The 22,743-nt window shown below is 39.4% G+C and overlaps 1 protein-coding gene across 9 annotated transcripts in view; it reads right to left on the bottom strand.

Annotated features, from left to right (window-relative positions):
* LOC114462533 (dnaJ homolog subfamily A member 3, mitochondrial-like) overlaps positions 1-22,481 on the bottom strand; it is a 33,075-nt gene extending 10,594 nt beyond the window's left edge. For 4 of the 9 annotated variants that reach the window (XR_003673966.1, XR_003673967.1, XM_028445466.1 and 1 more), the window contains exons 1-10: positions 22,170-22,480; positions 16,902-17,041; positions 16,603-16,686; positions 16,285-16,494; positions 14,870-15,022; positions 14,615-14,762; positions 4,938-5,002; positions 4,715-4,843; positions 4,474-4,589; positions 3,784-3,878 (exon numbers count right to left, since the gene is read on the bottom strand). Coding sequence is in view for 6 of the 9 variants with exons in the window: in XM_028445466.1 (XP_028301267.1) it covers positions 3,784-3,878; positions 4,474-4,589; positions 4,715-4,843; positions 4,938-5,002; positions 14,615-14,762; positions 14,870-15,022; positions 16,285-16,494; positions 16,603-16,686; positions 16,902-17,041; positions 22,170-22,389 (1,360 nt within the window). In the remaining 3 variants the exon portion in view is untranslated. Of the gene's footprint in view, positions 1-3,529; positions 3,656-3,783; positions 3,879-4,473; positions 4,590-4,714; positions 4,844-4,937; positions 5,003-14,614; positions 14,763-14,869; positions 15,023-16,284; positions 16,495-16,602; positions 16,687-16,901; positions 17,042-21,610; positions 21,751-22,169 lie in introns of those variants that run through there. The other 5 variants (XR_003673968.1, XM_028445456.1, XM_028445449.1 and 2 more) reach the window with 5 other exon arrangements.
* Positions 22,482-22,743: the final 262 nt, after the last annotated feature.

Below are 22,743 nucleotides of genomic sequence, written 5' to 3'. Positions count from 1 at the left end.
GATCTATAGGCAAACTGCAGGGGGTCCAGGTGGGGGTCGGTGATGTCCTTGATGTGGGAGAGCATGAGGCGTTCAAAGGACTTTCAGGTTTCATGTAGGGGTATGGCATCTAAGGAACCTCACGATTTGAATATGATTCCGGGTGCTACAACTTAATTATTCAATGATTATCATGATATTAACGATTATTGATGCATTTTTTTTTGTGTGGCTACTGCATACTTTTAAACAAGATGTCCTTAATTAGCTGCAGGAATCTTGAAAACTAAACATGCACAATCAAAGCAGCTTTAAAAATATAAAAACTACAACATCAGCTCTCACAACACTCATGGAATTTAACATTTTGAATAAAAGGTGGACGAATAATTAAATCATGCCACGGCATGCAAGTGCAGTGGGAATTGTGGAGCTACTCATCATCATTGCCGTCTTCAGTCTCAGGATTTTAAACTTTCAAGTTTTTGTGTCAAAAAAAAGGGAGCTGGTCAACATGCACCGCTGTGCAGTTACCATCTCCTGCAGTAGATAACACTCTTTGCAGAGACACTGGTGCCAGAAATCCACAGATGCCTCTTGGCAAATTTTTAAATCATAGGATACAGCACTTAATTCTTTCAAACGCTAGCTTTTAATCTGGATGAGTGAATCTCACGCTCAGTAACAGTAGCCAAAGGCTCCCTCAAACATACTCCGGTTGACATCCACGGAGTGGACAAGTCCGCACGGTCGTAAAATCTGAGCTTTTCACTTCACTGGCCTGGTACCCACGGAGTGCGCTCCGGGGATATTCTCCCAAATTTGTTTGAGCCTTAAGAGTTCACCTCCACCAGGGGCCTCATGTACAAAGACTTGAGTGAAAAATGGCACAAAATTAAGTGTACGTCTCATTCCTGAGACAGGCGTACGCTCGTAAAAATTCAGATGTTTGAACTTGTTCGCAGGACTGGATCCATGCAACTAAACTTTGAACATCTGAATCAGCATTGATGTGACTGCACATATGCCCCCTCCCTGTCTACGCCACCATTTACATATGTAAATCATAATGAAATGAACTCGGCACCGGGATTCCCATCAGCGTGATCAGAAAAAGCTGCGAATCTTACCAACAGCAACACAGGAAAAAAAAAGATCTTTAAAGGTAATAAGGTGCGTTCACACCGAACACGACCGCAGCGTGTCGTTTTTTTCACAAAGTGGTGCTTTATGGTCACTCCATCACTTCATTGCTCCAGTGACGCGATCACAAGCTCCGCTTTAACAGTTTAAATGATCAACTTATGGAGATATTAAAGGATGAGTTCACTCAGAATGTGTTATGATCAGTATTTACTGTGGTTTTCAACAAGTTAACCGCTTTAAATTTGCCCCGATAAATTAAATTAACGAAGTTGTACAGCCCTCCGCTGCGGCCGTCTGCACTGAAGCGAGAGGGAACAGGGAAGGGCTGCAGCCTCCGCTCTACACACAGTGAAGGACGAGGGATTTGTTGCTTGAAGTCGCCAAAAAAGCTCAGATTTTTTGACTTGGAACGACAAAGTCGAGCGCGACCTCGTTGCTCAAATTACACATTACGTCGCTTTAGGGGAGATAACTTGAGGTCGCATCATTTACAATGACTTTAATGTAATTGAGTTGCTTCAGTCACTTCAGTCGTGTTTGGTGTGAAAGCACCTTTAGACCGACAGCAACATGTATGACGAAGATGATTCAACAGTGAAGATAATTGAATTAATATAAACACACAGTTCACTGAATGCTTGACTGAGTGTGTAAAGAAGTGGGAATCAGATTAATAAGAGACAGAAAATGCTATACTACTACTAATAATAATAATGATAATCACAAAAGTAAGTAAGTAAGTAGTTCTTTATATGACGTTCTGATCACGCACATCAGGCTTAATGTTTGTCTTGCTGTCCTTCATCTGAGCATCAAATAGGCTGTGAATGTGTAACAGGTAAATGTGACTCAGTGTAAAACACTTTGGTACTAAAGCGCTCTATAAGTGAATAAGTGAAGTCCTTTTACCAATATGTCACACACACGTCACGCACTGGTTGGTCACGATGAACATTCTGTTGGAGTGAGTGTGTGTGCGTGTGGCTGAGGCTGCTAATGATGGCTGGACTGATAGCGTTAATGAAGTGTTCCGACATATACGTGTCTATTACTCAGAGGACAACTGACCACCTGCATGGAGACACCAGCACATAGAGCTTTGACAGGTAGTGCACAACATGTGGCTGACTCGGATTAGACAGATAAATTAAAAATTAAAAACCAACTCAAAAAATGTGTAAATGATACAGGTCAACAGCAGCTCAGAGGTTTATGTGTGAATGTATTGTATTATTTTGGTAGTGTGCATAAAATATCCTTATAATTTAGGGGATATGCTACAAAGCTAGAAAATTATATCCTGGATTTATCTCCATTAGCGGGCTTCACCTAACCAAACATTCCCTGTCCTACGAAGGTCGATAAAAACAAATATGATGAATTCAAAACCATGATGACAACAAAGAGCAACAGTGTTAGTGCAGAGCACACCAGGAAGGATTGGTTAGGAGGCAGTGCTTTTATACTCGCTCAGATCTGATCCACTACAAGCTTAAGTTTAAAATTATGAATAATCAAAATCTATAATTCAGACCAAAAACAACATTGTTGTTACAGAAATGGCAGGAAAGAAAGAACACAGGCAGGAAGCTGCTGGCACCGTTAATGTGTAAAATCATGAGATTATTTATGATATTAACGTGTTTCTGTTCAGGTAGACCTCCATTTATCACACACACTGGGATGAGAGCACATTGTTTCACTGTAATATGTTCCTGCTGATGCCGTCAGCCTCACTATAGCATAAGAATGAATGAATGAATGAATGAACGTGTAAGGGGGAAAACTTGGACAAGGAGTGATAAGAAATATAATATTAATTATTATGAATATTCCAGTAATTTGCCTTAGGAGGTGCCATCTGAAATTGAGTTAAACTGTTTCAGATCACTTAGTTATTAATACCTTGTCATCCAGGGTTGAGAACTCTTGTCAAGACTGTCTACTCTCCATATGACAAACTTTATGATGGTAATATTTTCATAAACCACATAAACATTTATTAATCAAACAAGTTAAAACCTACTAACACAATAAAGCTAAAAGAGCACTAAACTAAGGATAAATGTATATACATTTTAAAGGTGAAAGCTTAGTAGAGAAAGACAGAAAGCAAGAAAAGTAGCATGATTTCAGTGTGTGTGTGTGTGTGTGTGTGTGTGTGTGTGTGTGTGTGTGTGTGTGTGTGTGTGTGTGTGTGTGTGAGAGAGAGAGCTGTGATAAGATCAGTGTGGAACCATGTGGCTGTGATTACTTTAAGCCCGATTAGAATTTGAGATCCAGATTACCTCGGTTCTGACAGATCGGTGGTCTCTCTCTTTTGGTAAAGCGGACTTCTGAAGAAAAGTCTGAGGAGCAAAGTGTGGTTCTGTATTAAGCAAATCTGGAAATTTACTTCACCCACCGGAGCGTCATTGTTTAAGGGGGAGTAAATAGCTTCTTAATAGCTATCTTCTTCTCTACCACCGAGAAGCCGTAGCGGTCACAGACTTTGGCACAACACCGGCTTTGGTGAAGGACGCCGAAGCTACTGTAAAAACAGCCCAAACAAAGTCTAAACGCAGCACTTATTTCTGAATGTAACTCATGCCTTGGAATCACTGATATAGAGCTGTGATTAATCTGAATTGGCTGTGAGGGCTGATCTGTGGCTCTGACCTGCTGACGGATCCACTCCATTGACAGTCCCATAAACATGACTTTCGTCCTCTGCATAGCTAATCAGCAGAGAGTGCTGTCTTCTTGTGAGCTTCCTGAAAAAAGAACGAAGAAATAAGCAGGGAACCCTGTGGAAACCCTGTGGAAAGGGGATTTTGTGGTAAAAAAAAATACATGAAATGTTTCAGTTTAAAAAAAAAAAATTGTATTGCATTTTTTTTATGATTAAACAATAAAAAATAAAAAAAATAGTGACAAACCTGAATCTTTCCCTTTTGTCTAAAAACTAGTTTTTATTGGTAAACTTGCTCAAAGTGATGGATATGGATTACATTGAATTCCAATGCTTCGTGTCCGAGCTCGGTCTGTGTAAATGGGTTAATTCAAACATTTTCATTCTATTTGCTAGCTAGGGTTTACTATTACTTTATTATTAGTACATTACCCTAGTATTGCTTGGATAAAATCTCATGAACTTTTGAATAAGCAAATCAACACCCAGAGCAGTAAACTGTTTTAGGCATAATGTACCATGGAATAAATATTTTAGTGTAAATAGTCATCAGTAAAAAGCTTGTCTAAATGTTACAGTAAGCTCTGGTCAACCATCCATTATATAATTTCTTGTATGAAAATTAACTGTATCTATACTTTATGTAAAAGGAAAAGATGTATAGATGTGTGTCTTACTTTGGGACTTTGATCTTGATATGGACATAATGATCTCCGTAAGTGAATCTGTTCAACATTCGAATGCCTTTTCTGTGCAGACGGATCACCTGTTCAGCCTGGCAACTGGGCGGGACCTGAAAGCACAAATTAAAATAGGCTGGGTCTGGGTTTTGCCTGTCTAAAAATACACTGCATGATGATTGGAGATTATCTTTATTCAGCTGGAACATACAGTATTTGAAAATCTTTAACCACTTACCACAAAACTGATGGTTTCATAAAGACCTGGAGCTCTGACAGTGCCTCCCAGAATGGCCTGGGCGATTGAAATGCCAACATCGGAGTGAATGTCTATTCCAATACGTTTAAACAGAGGGCTGTCTTGCACCTGTGCAGGTCAAATACACCACATTGACCATCAACTTTTTACACTAACTGACAGTGTGCAGGAGTTTTACCCATGTATCAGAAACCAATCTCACCCGAATAGTGATGATGACTTCTTTTGATCCTACAGTTGTGGAGATAGTCTGACCATGTGTCACTCCTGTGGAAAATCAATATCAAACATATGCAAGATAAAAACAGGAACTAAGTCTTGATCACAGTGATCACTGTGTGGTTGGGATTAAGGGACATTATAATGTCCTATGCCAAGACAAAAAACAAAGTCAGACTCAGAAGCACTTGAGTGAATATGCCTCCCTTTGTGATTTATACTATTTTAATGGCCGTCTTGCTCGTGATGTCAATAAGTGGATACTGCTTTGGCCAAGCAGCATTTCCACCACTTTGTTGACAGTGTGTGCGGGACTCTGTTGCCCCTTTACTGGTGTAGAGACTTTAAGCTCTCTTTGCCGTTTTAACAGCATGATCTCACTTTAATTTAACTAAGGCTGCAATGATTAGTCAACATAATCGATAATATTGACTAGAAAAATTAGTCGACGCGGATTTTGTATCATCAATGTGTCATTTAATCTTGTAAATTAATGATAAAATCCAGCCTGTGCTTTCTTTCTGCTGCAGTACCTTACATTGACTGCTGGTGACAGTATTGTGCCACCAGTTTTGTGCAAGTAAACAGCGAAGAAGAATGGCGGACAGAGGAAAATACTGAAGAAGCCTAACGCTACCTAAATTTTCTAAAGCATCAGAACTTTTCACTGAAAACAAACAAGTGAAACACTTTAAGTCAGGGGTGCCGGACTCAAGTCCTTGAGGGCTGGATTCCTGAGACTTTTAGATGTGTCCCTGAATCAACTGAATGGCTCGTTATCAAGCTTCTGCAGAGCTTGATGACAACACATTGGCTTCAATGAGGTGTGTTGGAGGAGGAAGACATCTAAAAGTCTCAGGAATCCGGCCCTCGAGGACTGGAGTCCAGCATCCCTGCTTTAAGTGTAAACTAAAAATGTTTCGCTCTCAATCATTAAAGGGCCCATGTTAAGCTAAATTGACTATTCTGTGCTTTAAACATCATAAAAGTGCTATTTGGGCTTCACACACATGCCGAAAGTGTTTTTTTTCATTGATTCCCTCAATCGTTAGAGGGTGATTTGTTCCTTTCTTACTCAGACACGCAAACACCAAAGGCGTGAAAAAAGTGACAAAAAAAAAATCCATCGTAAGGGATCCTCTTCCAGAGAATTTTTTTAATTTTAACACATTAATTAAGCAATCTTGAACACTCTGAAGAGTACACTAAGGCAAAATAAACTATTTTCTTCAAGCAAAAAAACAATTAAAATATATATAAGAATTGTGATGTTAAAGTAAAAGTAGCTAACATTTGTAGAGTTATTTGCGTTGTTACTTAACACCACTGCTGCTGAACTACTGGAGAGTCCTTTTAACTGTTTCCATCATGTGCCTTGTTTCTTTCCTCTTTTGGTCTAGACAAAACTCTCAAGCTTTCTTTGTTGATCCATGAGCCGTTTACCAGCCCCTCTGTCTTTCTTTACTGCTTTTGCTATGTTCTCAGCTGCACTGCACTTTCATCATAGGGTTCTTTCTTTCTTACTATGAATTTTATATTGCTAAGCGCTTTGAGATGACTTTGTTGTATTCTGCGCTATATAAATAAAGTTGAATTGAAATAACTGGCAAACATTAACAGAACTTACTTACATAGGGCACTATAAAATGCATTTTATTTTTTTCAAAATTCAATTTTTTTTCTAATTCTGTGTTTTCCACATTTTTTTTTTTTTTTTTTAAGAATTTTTATCAAACAACAATTAAACAGAAATGTATGCCAAAATAAAAGTGTAATTTAAAACCATGTGCAAGCTCCAATTGAAAGGTAGCTATAGATTGTACTGACATGGATTATCCTTTTTAATTATTTATAATCATGTGTCATGTACAGATGTATGAATGAGAGCAGCATTAATATCACCCAATGTCCCCCTCAGGGATCAATAGTTTACTGAATCTGAGCAGGTTTACTAAGTTTTGATCAACTTAATTTAAAACAACCTAATTTAAATTATCCTGATAATATTATTCAAGATGATCAGACAAAAATAAATAAACACAAGATGCATCAGTTATTTCACCACTAGGGGCCAGAATATTTAAAGCTATTAAGTTATCATGAACGTATGATGTTTTAGACTCTACAATCTCTGGAATCAGTCCCGTCTACAACAACACAACTTTTTTTCCCAAAGATCTTCTGTAGCACTGATGAGATGTTCATATTAAACACTGAGCAGTTGAATCTGGCGGAGGCTACTCAGCCCCTACCTCCCTGTTTGTAACTTCACCAGAAGCAGGTGTAGCTTAACAGATACAAAAATTAAGTTACTGTTCAGCTCTGTATTTAGGAGTGCCTGATGAGTTGCTTTGGCAGTTTAGTCAGTGTTGCGGGTGGCCGATTCAACATGTTTAGCTCTGGAGCAGGAGGGGTGCGGGGCAGGGGAATTAAGGAACGGCCCCTTCATGATGACAGCGTTTCATTCACATTATGTCACTTTCAGTAGATTACATTTTTAATGGCTGATTAAATGATTCCTTAACATGGAAGACATAGGGCCTTACATACCTGATAATTGTGTTTTCCCGTTCAAGTGAAACCGGTCTAATCCACTCCTGTGACCTGTTCCAAGCAGGTCCGTACAGAGCGCGAGCACTGAGGGCTATGCGCACACATATTAGTCGGCCGCGGATTAATATGTAGAAATTACATCCGTTTGTGTATGCCAGATACTGTATGTGAGGAACGGATTAAACCTACAGCATGCAAGGAGCGGAAATTACCTATTTTGAGTTCAAAACGGCGAAGCGAATTTCACCGAAAAGCGACTGATTTGCATGTATGCTTACTGCAGGGCGAGCCCAAACACCTCGCTCCAATTTGATGACGCGTTCCCACTTTGATGACGAATTTGACGCGGACTGAACTGGAGAAGCTGCGTGTTTCCAGAAAGCTCTCTGCCATGATTGACATGTAAATAGACATGCCCACGAAGGTGAGCATTTCAGCATCCTTCGCGCAGTTCTATGTATGTATGTATTTTCTACAGTCTATGTATATATCGGCGAACGCTGTCTGTCTCATGTTTATAAAGCAGCATGAGCTCAGCTACGGAGTGGTTGGGAGGAAGGTCGGGCCGTCCTCTGGCCCTATGTCACCGTGCAGGGAGGAGGAAGTCAGTGTCCTGTTTATAGACACGCCCACTCATGAATATGCATAAGTAGGCCGCAAATCAGCCTGTTTGTGTAGAGTTGCTCAGAAAGTGACTTTTCAGAGGGCTAAAACGCTGGAAAACACGAGAGTTTGGGGAAATAAACCTCAAATACCAAGTTTTTGGGGTTCTTAGAACAAATGGAAATGTGTGAAAAATAGCATGACACCCAAAACAGAGGCGCCATTGGTTTGTACATGGACAGAAAGAGGAGTGACATCGCTGTACGGCTGATATTTCCCCAATCTTTCATTTCTTATCACATGCAAATGTGTTTGTTAGCTGACAGTCTGTGATTCAAATAGGTATTACGTCTGTGTGTACTAGTGTTGTGTTCAAGACCACACTATCCGAGACCAAGACGAGACCAAGACTTTCAGGAGCCGAGACTGAGTCAAGACCAAGACCGAGACAAGCCGAGACCGAGACCAAGATCATAAACATTTTTTTTTCAATTTAAAAAAATGTATATAGAAATACAATTATGGCAAGGTTCAACAGTTAAATAACATTCTCTCTTTAATTTTAGTTTATTTTAAATACATTTGACAGACAAAAAAGGTGCCTGCAAAAAATTAACTAAAATATTAAAACTACTACTACTGATAAATTCACAATTATTCTACATATTTGAAAACAAGATTTTTTATGTCAACTGAATGTACAGCAAGTGTTTAAAAGCATTTCTGCCAAGAAATAATGATTCTCGATTCTGATTCTTTGAGTTGTGCAGGTCAACAGGTCACAGATTTCACAAGAAAAAATTTTAGTTTGAAAAAACCTTTAACAGGCCATTTTTATGAATTCACTTAGTTGATATAGTTTAATTTGGTTGCTGTAATGTAACTAGGATATTCAATTAACAAAGGTTTCCAGCTGTAACTGTAAAAGTGAAACTTTCTGAAATAAAACTACAAACAAGTTGTCAGCAGTCTAAAAAACAAAGAGCTACAGGTAGATGTGAAACTAAATAAAACAAACTCAAACCCTGGAACAGTCATGTGACAAATCAATCAATAGTTCTTGTTGAGAATTATTATTATTCTGGATACGGTGGAAACAGAAACTATAAAAAATAATTATATTGTGAACCTGTTTATATTGTGGGGAACCTATTATATACATAAATGTAATTGGAGTCTAAAGCCACAAAAAAACACCACTTTAAAAAGAAAATAGACTAATACACACTAATAAACACCTCTTTACAGTTATTTGACTCATTCTGTGCTAGTGCAACTCTGCGGCGATGACGCGCTGGTGACGACATAAACCAAGATGGCGGCAGCCCGGACTACAGTCGGCATTATGTAATAAAGCCTTAAAAGACATGGCTATAATGAAAAGAGTAGATGGACAGAGGCATAAACATGCGGACTTTCACACGGACACACACGGACCTCAGTACACATGGTAAACGGAACAGGCTTCACCGGTCGGCTGGCTCTAGGACCCAGAAGCAGAGTAAGTGCGTCCCCTATCCAGCATTCACAGGCTGTAATATCACCAGTTTATCATTTTACCTGTTGTTAGAGCTACTATTTTTACCAGGGAGATAATATTTATTCATGGTGATTGTTTTCTGGAATTTTACTGGGATTAGTTCATATCTCCTTGGCGCTCCGCCATCCAAACTGACACCGTAGCCACACAGGTATGAGTGTGTCACACACATCACTCAATCACATTAAGGAAGGTTGCGGTCATTATACAGGGTGGATTAAATAATGAATAAAGGATTATTGTTATCACATTATAAAAAAGTTTTAAAATAGCAAGAATTAGAGCTGGTCTCGAACGGTCTTGACGGAAAATCCCGAGTCCGGGCAGCTCGAGTTCGAGACAAGACCGAGTCAAAATGCTTCAGAATCCAAGACCTTTAAAACTTGGTCTTGACCACCACAACGCTAATGTGTACATCTGAAAGCATGTTAAGCACTGCACTAAAAAAGTTAGCGATGTACCCGCTTTAAAAAAAAAAAAAATCTGCCTTCTGCTACCAGTGTTTATTCTGAACTGTAAACTGCACGCAAAACGTGATGACGTGGGTACCGCACGACGCTTTACGGTACATAAACATCCACATTCTGTAATGATAGCGGTGTCAGAAGTGCTCGTTAGCCGATGAAAAGGTCAGAGTTGGCGTTACCTGAGGATATATGAACGGCATCTCAGAGAACTCATGGAGGCAGAGGACAACATGACCGTTAGGATTTCTCTTTTACTCAGCCGACAGTGGGACAGTAACGGAGTGCAGCAGATCATCATTGGGTCCGGGTATTTCCGGGATATAAATACATATTACTGGTATATTAACCCATATAAACCAAAAAATGTGTCCTGTTCTCAAAATACCAGTAATATGTTATACATTTGCAGCAGTAAAATGTCCCATTTCCATATTTTTTGGTTCATATGGGTTAACATACCAGTATAATATGTGTTCATATGCATATTTGTACCCTCGGAAATACCTCAGAATTCTGGGTTTTACTCGAACCCCTCATCATCACGTCTCTGCAGAAGGAGACCCTCCGCTGCACCTCAGCACTTTTCAACAACTTAGTGGTGACTCAAGTCAATCACCTTTAATATGCATTACTACAATCTGTCCTTGAAACATCAAATAATTCTTTCTTAAGTCTCTAAATAAGTGAAACAATGAAAAACATCTCAGAGAAAATAAAATTACAGACCATTAAATAATCATTTAATATACATTTCAATAAATAAGTAAATCCCATGATCCCATGTTGACTCTGAACTTTATTCTGTCTGTTGTCTGTGGAAGTGATGGGGTCTAGACCAGATGATGGAAACTGGAGGATCAGCTCATGGTTTTAATGTCCAGGGAGGGCCATGTCCACTATGCATGGACTTAAAGAAGAAGAAATGAAAGAAGAGTTAGATATTGTCATTACATTGGATGTTCATCAAAAGAAAAACTGAAAGTGATGGAGATAAATATACTCAGATGGACCCTCTCTCTCACACACACGAAGTTTAAACAAACACAAATAATCTGTCCTAAACTATCTCACACATTAAAAGCACCCATTTAAGCTTATATTAATGTAAACAAAGACTAGCTCCACAAAAAAATGTATTGATCCAGAAATTGGACTGATCTTACCTTAACGTATAGGCTCAGTTTCCTTCTTTGTTTTCAAACCCCTTTGAACCTCCATCCATGGTGGTTTTTATCATCCAAGAGTCTTCATTTTCAATTAAATCCACCGTTATTTGGTCTCTTTTAATTTATCTTTCTTTCTCACTCGGATCGCTCTCTTTTCCTCATGTCGATTTTGACAAAACAAAGCGGCATCTTTAATGGTTGAAACACGTGTGAGTAAAACTAAATTTACCAACACTGGCTGTAAAGAGCAACTTCTTATCTTTCATAAAATGATGTTATTTCTCCGATAGAGCAAATATGAGCATGTGATGACGTGTTTGTCTGTGGGAACCGAGTTGAGCTGGGGATCACGTCCGTTCTACCGTGCCAGAAAAAAGACAGGGAGGGGGATTCCTGCTGTGAGCTTGGAACGACCCAAGCTGGCAGTATGAGTACACCTATGTATGTATTTTCTATAGTCTATGTAAGGAAGGGAAGAAAGTTCTGTTTCCTCCCTTCTTTGCTATTCCACATTTCGTGAAAAGTCAGTTCCAAACGGGCGAGTTGGATTTTTGCCCCAATATTAAGTCATAAGAGGGAAACTCCTCCTCCTGACAATCCTGGCTCCTCCTACCCTATAAGAATGAGAGGCCGTCCCTCTCAAACTACCTTTGAGGTTAAACAAAGGAAGACAAGAAAGCGGCATAACAGTCCATTTGAGTTTTTGAAACAGTTGACTCAGCTGATAGTTGAGTTTACTTCCCTGAGGTGCAAAGCGAGCGGTTACAATCAGTTCCATTTTTATCAGCCTTTATACCACCCCGTATGGCTTTTATGGGATGATCTGACATGTTTGTGACCCAATGTGACTCAGCGGTCAGACAAAACAAAGGACTATCGTCTTAAATGGACTATTTATAGCACTATAGCACTGCGCGAAAAACACTGAAATGCTCACCTTCATGGGCGTGTCTTTTTACATGTGAATCATGGCAGAGAGCTTTCTGGTGGCGCGGCTTCCCCAGCTCAGGGCCGCGTCAAATTTGTCATCAAATTGGAGCAAGGTGTTTGGGCTCGCCCTGCAGTAAGGAAGGAGCAAATCACCTTATAACTAACGATCGAGGGAATCAATGAAAAAAAAACACTGTGGGCATGTGTATGAAGCCCAAATAGTACTTTTATAATGTTTAAAGCACAGAAAAGTGAATTTAGCTTAACATGGGCCCCCCTTAAGTAAAAGGAACTCTGTGAGTGGTTTAAACCTCATTACATCCACAACCTGCAGACAGACCTGCTTTTTAAAGTTACTTATTTACATTCTTTATTCACTCCTACTACTTCATGATTTTATTGTTATTTCAATTATATTTCAAGTGTTAATTATAACAACTACACTACAAATGCATGTTTTATCCAGTGGACAGTGTAGCTGTTCCCACTCAACGTTCTTGAAGCCAAAATACGGCGCTTAGTGGAGCTTCCATCTTGGAGTCTGCGCAGTAGGGTGTGGTGGAAAAAGCCCTGGTATCACACCCCGCCCATTTTTTTTTTTTTTTTTACTTATTCAGTTTATTTCCGACATGGTTGCATTCACAGAAGTTTTGTTATTCTTTTTTTTTTGTACATGCCTAAAAAGGAGACGAGAGAAGCAGTTTGCTTATCTAAGTCCCGTCCCCTGTTTTGAACACAGAAAATTTACATCAAAGCTTGTCTCTCTGGTCAAACAGTTGTTCTGAACACAATTTCATTTTTTTTTTTTTTTTTTTGTCCTTTTTTATGTAGGATTTATTCTCATCTGTAGTCAGTGTTGTCTTTTTTCATTCCTCCTCTCCATCGTTGTTCGTGCCGTCCTTGTTCCCTGCAGATTTCATTCCCCGACGTTGTTTGCGTTCCTCCAGTTCAAAATAAGAGTTCATCTTCTTTCAAAGTTCTTAATTGATGTGTTGATCTCGTATTCGCGTAAGAATGTGTTCCGAGTTTTTTCTTTATATCTAGTCAAGTTTGCAGCTTGTTTTGTCTCTGCATCAAGGTTATTCCAGCTGTTAATATCTCTATTTACAGTGCTGCGTTTTCCAATGTTAGATTTAACCCTTTCTTGTATAAACACATTACTATGTCTTAGGATTTAGCATACTGCCCTGATGACTTACGCAGCCCAGCTACGCCAAGAACATAAGTATCTTTCCTGCTGGAAATTCTACCAACGCCTTAGAACAGTTTACTGCAGAACAACTAATTTTGACAGCTCAAAAAAGAAGAAAACACTGAACGAAAAAGTTAAATGGTGTCTTGGCTTTCCTTCACGACATAACTGCTATTCACAAAGAGAGCTACCCAACATCCACGGCTGTCAATCATCGTCATATATGACGTAAAATCCAGTTTTTCAACCGCAAATAACTTAATTGCAACAAACTTCACAGAAAAATGAGCACTTGAACACAATATAGGGTGATAACATATGATCACAACAGAAATTAGGTCTGTTATCACTGAGGAGGCGGGGTTTATGGTCTATACTGCAGCCAGTCGGCAGGGGGAGCTCTAAAATTTAAATCTTCACTCCACAGGGGATATTGTCCCATTCATTCTTTTTACAGTCTATGGTTTTATGTGATTGTTTTGATTCCTCTCTGTAAAACATGCTGCCACAGTACAACAGGGACACTTTCACACGTGGAAGGATTTAAGCAGGTGCGCTAAAAAGCAGTCCAATAAAATGAGCTTTAAAAAAGAAAAATAATCGTGACTATTCAACTAATCGAAAAAATAATCGATAGATTAGTCCACTACAAATATAATCATTAGTTGCAGCTCTAAATTTAACTCCTCACTTTAATTCAACAGACTGCAATCATTCACCAAAACATAATTACAAGTGCAATAATTGTACACGACCGGTAAAATAAAACTGTGAATGGCTCATTAAATCACTCAATACCATGTTTTCTTTGCACTTGTATAAGTATTAGTTGTGAGCATGGTTGTTTACAGTAGTGGTGTCCAAATCTTTTCTGTTGAGCCCCCCTTTAAAGAATAGACATTTTTCAGGGCTCCACATCGCAACAAAATAAGATGCTGAAATATTTGACTTCTCTTTTGAGTAACACCTCACAGCACCTTCAATATTGTATGGAATATTAAAGGATAATCAATGTAAGCATAATCGCAGATTCCTTAGGGACCACACCTATTACGTTTAAATGTTTTTAAATTATTATTTTTTTTGTCAAAAACAGGTCTCTTAATGACACTATCTGCATAAATAAAAGCTATACAATTTTCTTTAAATATGCATGTGTGTGTCCACAGAGGGTCAATTAAAAAAAGTAGCCTGTGTGAGAACACTCACCAGCAGGGATAGACACAGTCACCGTCTGCCTCTTCTTGGTCTGGCCTGAACCTCTGCACAGAGCGCACGGTGCGTTTATGATGAATCCTCTTCCACCACAGCGTTGGCATGCACCCTGCATTATGAATGGACGTGTGCCGATCGAATCCTGGAAGAAGTAACACACAGTCTTAGAAAGTGTGTGTGGAAGAGATAAAATGAACGAGAAAGGTTCAAACATGTGAACTGGCCACACAGACTCAGTGTTAAACTCACCACACCAGTACCATTGCAGTAACCACATCGAGTTAACTTGGTGCCCGGCTCACTGCCTTGACCGTGACACCTTGCACATGTGTCATCAAGGTTTACACTCAGCTCTTTATTTGCTCCTTTAGCTGCTTCAGAGAAAGTTAACTCTACAACAAACTGCAAGGAGACAAAAAAAAATGATATGTATTTTCACATCTCTCAACTGACCTATAGCGTATAGCTGTACCAAGTCCAATGACTGTAAGATATAAAATATGTATAGATTAGTAATCAATGATTCATTGTCAGCTTCCGAGCCAGATATCCCATCCTCGCAAAACTAGTGGTATGATAACCCTGCACTGAATTGTGGTTAACAAACATAAAAAACAACTGCCCCATTGCAAACAAAAGCAGAGGACGCAAACATCTGCCAAGTTTAGAGACGCAAAGTCACCAGAAGAAGGTGCCGTAGAAGCAGCCAAACGTCCACATTATGCACCCAAAACTTGTTCTGAATACTGTATCCACAATACCTTCTGGATCCTCTCCAAATCTCCTCACTAAATTTCATTTAATAAATTTAATGACGGACGGACAGACAGAAAAACACTGGTAAAAACATTACCTCCTTGGCGTAGGTAATAAACCAAGCATGCTGGTTTTGTGCCAGTTCATTAAAATGTCTTTATCTGGACAGCACAAACCAAATCAAGTGTCCTTAAAACATTTTGAGGATTATCACATAAATTGAAATGCAATATAAGTTAATAACTTCAATGCTCTGATTGACAAACAATTTCAATGAAATTTGATCACCTTTTAAAAGGGTTGTAAAAATATTACTGAAATTGTACTTGCTTTAGATTCCATGAGAAAAGGTTCTGTGCAAACCTAAGTTTGACCAGTCAAATTACCCAATCCAGTTTCTTTTTTCACAGAATAAAAAAGGGCAGGGAAACATAATTTAGGAAAAAAAAACAAGTGTCGAAGTGTCCTTGGGCAAGACACTGAACCCTAAATTAATCCCAGTGGTTGACTAGCGCCTTGCACGGCAGTCCTGTCCCACTGGTGTGTGAATGTGAGAGTGAATGGGTGAATGAGCTGATATGTAAAGCGCTTTGAGACTGCTTCAGTGTGGTGATAAAGCTCTATATAAAATCAAGTCCATTTAGTCCATTTAATAATAAATGACGAATATTCAAATGGCATATATTTCAATAGCAAAAAATCTAGGATTATTCTGCTCCAGCCCAGATGAAATCAAATTGTACTGAGTGTCGCCACTAACTGAGAGGATTGAAGCTTTTTGACCTGGATCTTGGGGTAAGATTGACCTTTAAAGAGTCCCAAACCCCATTTCACGAATAGCAGCAACCAGAAAGGTGAATCAAGACAGATAAAAGCCACACAATCTCAATTGTTCGATTTAATCTAACCTCAGGTTTTTGTTCAAACATACGACTGATATCTCCAAAGTTCATTCCTCCTGTAAATTCTCCAAAAATCTTCCGGAACAGTTCCTCAGGGTTTAAATTGGTCTGGCCGGCCCTGTAGTACTGCTGCCTGCCAGGATTCGCCCTGGTAGGATCAAATCCCACTGGACCATAGGTGTCATACACTTTCCTCTTAACTTCGTCACTCAGTACCTGCACAGAAAAGAAGTATTGCGCACAACTGTTAAGAGACTCGCATATGAGCTTGTGTTTCCATGGCGAAATGATGATAATGAAAACGTTTTTTTTTTCTTTGTGTACCTCGTAGACTTCAGCCAGCTTTGCAAACTTTTCTTTGGCCTCCGGGTCATCTGGGTTGGTGTCTGGGTGATATTTCTTTGCCAACTGAAGAATTAGACATGCAATAATTTTGTCCTTGAAATATGAAGTGTACATAGTGAAAAGCCCTTTGTAATGAACCATCCCAACTCTTCACCATTTTCCCTACAAAAACCAAATGCTTTAGTGATGAGTTTCTGACAGAACCATCTGTAACTGTTAAGTCAATATAAGGGTTATAATTTACTTGCTCAAATCAGTGGTTATGGTGTGACAAGCACCTGATAGTATGCCTTCTTGATGTCTTTTTGAGAGGCTGAGCGGGAGACGCCCAAGACATTGTAGAAGTCCTGCTCGTTTTGGAGAATGCTGCTGGTGTAGAAACACTGGCTTGTAGTGACATGAGGACATCTCCATTCTGCTGCAAGATGAAATGAAAACACAAAACAGAAACACTGCTAAAAGTAATATACTGTATATATAAGGGAGTTTGAATGAATGCTAGCCACTAAACAAATCATAGTCACCACATCATTAATGAAAATGTATTGGGTACCATTGATCTGGGCTGGATAGTGCAGCACTATAGAACATATGAAAATTCTTTGCAATTTTAAATGGAAGCAGGATTTATTGTTCAAAATCCAATGCTCTAACTTTAAGTTTATTTGTGAACTTTTCTTTCAATCATTTTGTTAAAACCTTACACTGAAAATAATATTTTTTTAGGCGACTATAACATACTTTATCATCATGATCATGACCATCATTTATATCAAACATTAAGTATAGATCATTTCTTAAATTAAGTGCCAAAAATTCTACACTAGGCAGAGCAAATTAAAACAATTGTTTTTTGAGGTAAAGTTGATACACACAAAAATATTTGAGTGAGAGGACTAGGACTTGAGCAGACACTCACACAGAAAGCTCACCTCTTCGGTGAAACATATTTTTATAGGTGGAATTTGCCGTGTTAAATATATATGTTACAATGAAAAAAAAAAAGTTTGTCAAATATGGGATTCAAAACCACGTTAGCGGTGAGTGCGGCACCAAGACGGAAAAGAAAGTAAAGGTGGTCGACTTGTCCTTTAAATCGTAGAAGCCAACCTTCCAAGAACTACAGTCCCTGTACTACTTGTTCCTGGCTGATGCTGCAATTCCTTTTTAACAAAACCTGATGCTGCAATTTCAAGGTATATACTATATATCTATTGATCATGTTAAAAACGTTTTTGTATGTCAACTGTTAACACAACATAATTCATTTTTTCCCCCCAACATGGTTTTCCCTTTTTCTATCTGTACTGTGTATAACCTGAACATTGGCTAAACATTATTTTATAGTATTCGTATACGAGTGCAATTTCCTTTCTTGCAATGTTTTTCCCTTTTTCTATCTGTACTGTGTACAGGCCCACGTATCTACATATGTACAGTATATACAGGTAAAAGCCAGTGAATTAGAATATTTAGAAAAACTTGATTTATTTCAGTAATTGCATTCAAAAGGTGTAACTTGTACATTATATTTATTCATTGCACACAGACTGATGCATTCAAATGTTTATTTCATTTAATTTTGATGATTTGAAGTGGCAACAAATGAAAATCCAAAATTCCGTGTGTCACAAAATTAGAATATTACTTAAGGCTGATACAAAAAAGGGATTTTTAGAAATGTTGGCCAACTGAAAAGTATGAAAATGAAAAATATGAGCATGTACAATACTCAATACTTGGTTGGAGCTCCTTTTGCCTCAATTACTGCGTTAATGCGGCGTGGCATGGAGTCCATGAGTTTCTGGCACTGCTCGGGTGTTATGAGAGCCCAGGTTGCCCTGATACTGGCCTTCAAATCTTCTGCGTTTTTGGGTCTGGCATTCTGCATCTTCCTTTTCACAATACCCCACAGATTTTCTATGGGGCTAAGGTCAGGGGAGTTGGCTGGCCAATTTAGAACAGAAATACCATGGTCCGTAAACCAGGCACGGGTAGATTTTGCGCTGTGTGCAGGCGCCAAGTCCTGTTGGAACTTGAAATCTCCATCTCCATAGAGCAGGTCAGCAGCAGGAAGCATGAAGTGCTCTAAAACTTGCTGGTATACGGCTGCGTTGACCCTGGATCTCAGGAAACAGAGTGGACCGACACCAGCAGATGACATGGCACCCCAAACCATCACTGATGGTGGAAACTTTACACTAGACTTCAGGCAACGTGGATCCTGTGCCTCTCCTGTCCTCCTCCAGACTCTGGGACCTCGATTTCCAAAGGAAATGCAAAATTTGCTTTCGTCAGAAAACATGACTTTGGACCACTCAGCAGCAGTCCAGCTCTTTTTTTCCTTAGCCCAGGTGAGACGCTTTTCGCGCTGTTTCTTGGTCAACAGTGGCTTGACACGAGGTATGCGGCAGTTGAAACCCATGTCTTTCAAGCGTCTCTTGGTGGTGGATCTTGAAGCACTGACTCCAGCAGCTGTCCACTCCTTGTGAATCTCCCCCACATTCTTGAATGGGTTTTTTTTCACAATCCTGACCAGGGCGCGGTGATCCCTATTGCTTGTACACTTTTTCTGACCACAGTTGTTCCTTCTCTTTGCCTCTCCATTAATGTGTTTGGACACAGAGCTCTGAGAACAGCCAGCCTCTTCAGCAATAACCTTTTGTGTCTTTCCCTCCTTGTGCAATGTGTCGATGGTCGCCTTTTGGACAGCTGAGTATTGTACATGCTCATATTTTTCATTTTCATACTTTTCAGTTGGCCAACATTTCTAAAAATCCCTTTTTTGTATCAGCCTTAAGTAATATTCTAATTTTGTGACACACGGAATTTTGGATTTTCATTTGTTGCCACTTCAAATCATCAAAATTAAATGAAATAAACATTTGAATGCATCAGTCTGTGTGCAATGAATAAATATAATGTACAAGTTACACCTTTTGAATGCAATTACTGAAATAAATCAAGTTTTTCTAAATATTCTAATTCACTGGCTTTTACCTGTATATATATATATATATATATATATATATATTCCTGTTTTTCTGCTGCTGAAACTCTGAAAATTCCCCCTTGTGGGATAAACAAAGGACATGTCATCTCATCCTCACCTCAATGTACTTAGAGGAAAAAACCGCAGCGATGCCCAGCAAATCTACAACTACCATCACTCACGTGCCAGGACGGTGGCAGCACAATGGCAAAAACCTGGGACGACCGATGGAATTTCACCCACAGAAAACTGTGAAAGTTGTGAAGGCCCGTGTTGCCCTGCACAATTATTTAAGCAGCACAGATGCTGCAAACTCGCCGGCAACCAGTTCCATCCCTCCCAGGTTCACAGACTCCTCTACACACACGGGTGATCCTGTGAGTGGAGGGCAGTGGTAGCAGGCCACAACAACTTGTTGGACATTGGCTGTCTCAGCAAAGCACAAGCTAGGTGGGCTACACTCTCAGCTCCAAATGATCTCAAGTCATTGTTCCTGACATCACAGGGACTTGTTCCCTGGCAGGAGAATGTAATCAGAAAAGGTATGCTGAACAGGAACAAAGAAAATACAGGACTGCAGTGAATTTGAAATACAAAACTGTTTTTTATTGCAATACACTGTAACAAAAGAATTAAAATTTGCTAAAAAAGAATTGCACTTCTTTGTGACCTCTATTCTATATTCTCATACAGCACTTGGTAGATTGTATGTTTGACAGCCTCAACTTTGTGCTGTGTCCTTAACGGTGGCTATAAAGGTGGCTCTGACTTTCTCAATATGTACTAATTTATTTTCAAGCAGGTCAGCATCCCTCTTCTTCAACTCTGGTCCTGGCGACACACTCCTTGAGGCACTCCTTTTACCTGAGCAGTATGGCAGAAGTGATCAGAATCAGAAAAAAAACTTTATTCATCCCAGAGGGGTAATTAGGAAGGCATTGAGTGGCACAAAAAGACAATAATAATAATAATAATGAAACAACACTAATAATAAATATACACACAATATAATATAATAATGTTATCCAAATAATATACACACATGCAGAAAATAAGGGGGTTGTGATACAAGTATATAAGTCAGGTAACTGGCAGCCCAGGGGCCACTTCCGGTCCTCGGTCTAATTTTAAGTGGCCCCCAAAGTAAATGACAAAAATACACAAAACATGAGCAAGAATAAATTTTTAAAAAAAATAGATATACAACATTGTAGGAAAATGCAGTAGGAGACCAGATAAACATAGAAAAATACTCCAAAAACACAAAACTACTACAAAAATGAACAAAAAAACAACAGTAATACACAAAATTATTCAGAAAAATATAAAAAATTACAGAAAATCACAAAAATTACACCAAAATACAAGAAGAAAAAAACCTCATCAATCCCACAGCACTAACAAAAAAGCAAGACAGAAATACACAAAAATAATTACTCCAAAAACACATAATGACAGCACAAATACACAATGACTCCACAAAACATATATTTTACAAAAAAAACAGAAATGTACAAAATGCCTCACAACAGCAAGACAACAAGCATACACAGAAAGAGAGAGACACACAAAATTGCTATAAAACTCTGTTTTTTTCCTGTATTAATTCTCAGATCACTCATTATTCTAAATGCTGAGATTAATGTTGATCATGTGACCGATCAAACGAATTGTTGTGGCCCCGCTATGATTAAAGTAATAACCAACATAAACATCACTCAAGTTAATTGGGGGGGAAAATAAAAACACTTACCACCACTAAAAGTAGGAGACTGTGGTTCTACAAATGAGGAGATTGAGGACACATCTGAGGAAGCCGAATGCAGCCATGGCTGAGCTTGGCGCGGATCTCCTCTGTGCCTATGCTCCGATTACCATTGTATTTAATTTTTCAGTGCGGCTTCTCCGCGTAGCTAGAAGAAATGTGGAGGCGCTCCACGCGGAAATGTTTCTGCATAAAGTGCCCACGCGGGGGGGCGTGGCTGCAAAAATTACCTCGCGGATGCGTCAAGCATAAAACAGCCTTCAGTAGTAACACACGACAACACATTTCCTCTTCCTCGAGGCGAAATAGGAGAAGTAGACGCACAGTCTTTCCGTCGCCGCCATGTTGTAAACAACGGCTACTTCTTCTACTGTACTTTTGTGCCGTGGTTGAGTTGTGTTTGTAATACACTTCCCCCTGCAGTTTGGTAGCGGAAACCGCACGAAGTATAAATGCAACATGCGTTGTTTCATGCGTATTCCGTGCGTCTCATTTCCGCCCAGCACGTTGATGCGTCAAGCATAAAACAACCTTTAGACCACTCGACTATCCCGGCACGGTAGTGACACAGGCATAGGTAGAAAAGCTCCGGAAATGTATCTATAGTAAAGGGGACAATGGTTACGTACTTTATAAAAAGTATGCCTTTGATGCCTGAGCTGAGCCAATCAAGCTTTTCATAGTCACCTATTAATGATGAATACATAACAGAAAACGAGGTTTGTTTTCCAAAAGTTTCGAAGCCCAAATGTCCTCTAATTCTGGAATGATCATTCTAACTTCTCTCACCGGCTCGTTCACGCAACAACACTGCATGTTTCCAATTCGAGGAGCCCAGGCTGACCGTTGACCTCGTCTGCAGCGCCGTCCACACACTTGCCGTCCACACACTTGCCGAACAACACCATCGATGCAAGGACAGAGCTGAGAGTAAACACCCTCTATGGCGTTCACTAGAGACTGTTATTAAGAAGCGGCGAGCAGTCAGGCAAGCTGCAGGCGACGCCATTTTTTAAAGTACTTTTGGAATCTGCGCATGCGATAGTGTTCTCCCACGGCTCTGTACAGACCCTTCTAGGAGCATCCAGCTGCAGCCCGGGAGCGGAAGCTCCTGAGGGACAGGAGCATATATATATATATATATATATATATATATATATATATATATATATATATGACACCGACTTTGTAGTCATTTATATCGTTCGAGACAGAAGAGGTAAGGGCAGGCAGACACTGCGTTTTTTGGCCGGAAGTTGTAGACAGAGGCTGCTAGGGGACTTTCAAGAGAAGTGCACCTCGTTTCGTCCCTGCTGTTTACGTTTATGTTTTGTTTCGCGGTGTTACGATCCAAATAGTATCC

The sequence above is a fragment of the Gouania willdenowi genome, chromosome 1, assembly GCF_900634775.1.
Source record: "Gouania willdenowi chromosome 1, fGouWil2.1, whole genome shotgun sequence".
NCBI lineage: Eukaryota > Metazoa > Chordata > Actinopteri > Blenniiformes > Gobiesocidae > Gouania > Gouania willdenowi.
Note: the sequence above shows the minus strand (reverse complement) of the source record. Positions and strands in the feature narration are given on the sequence as shown.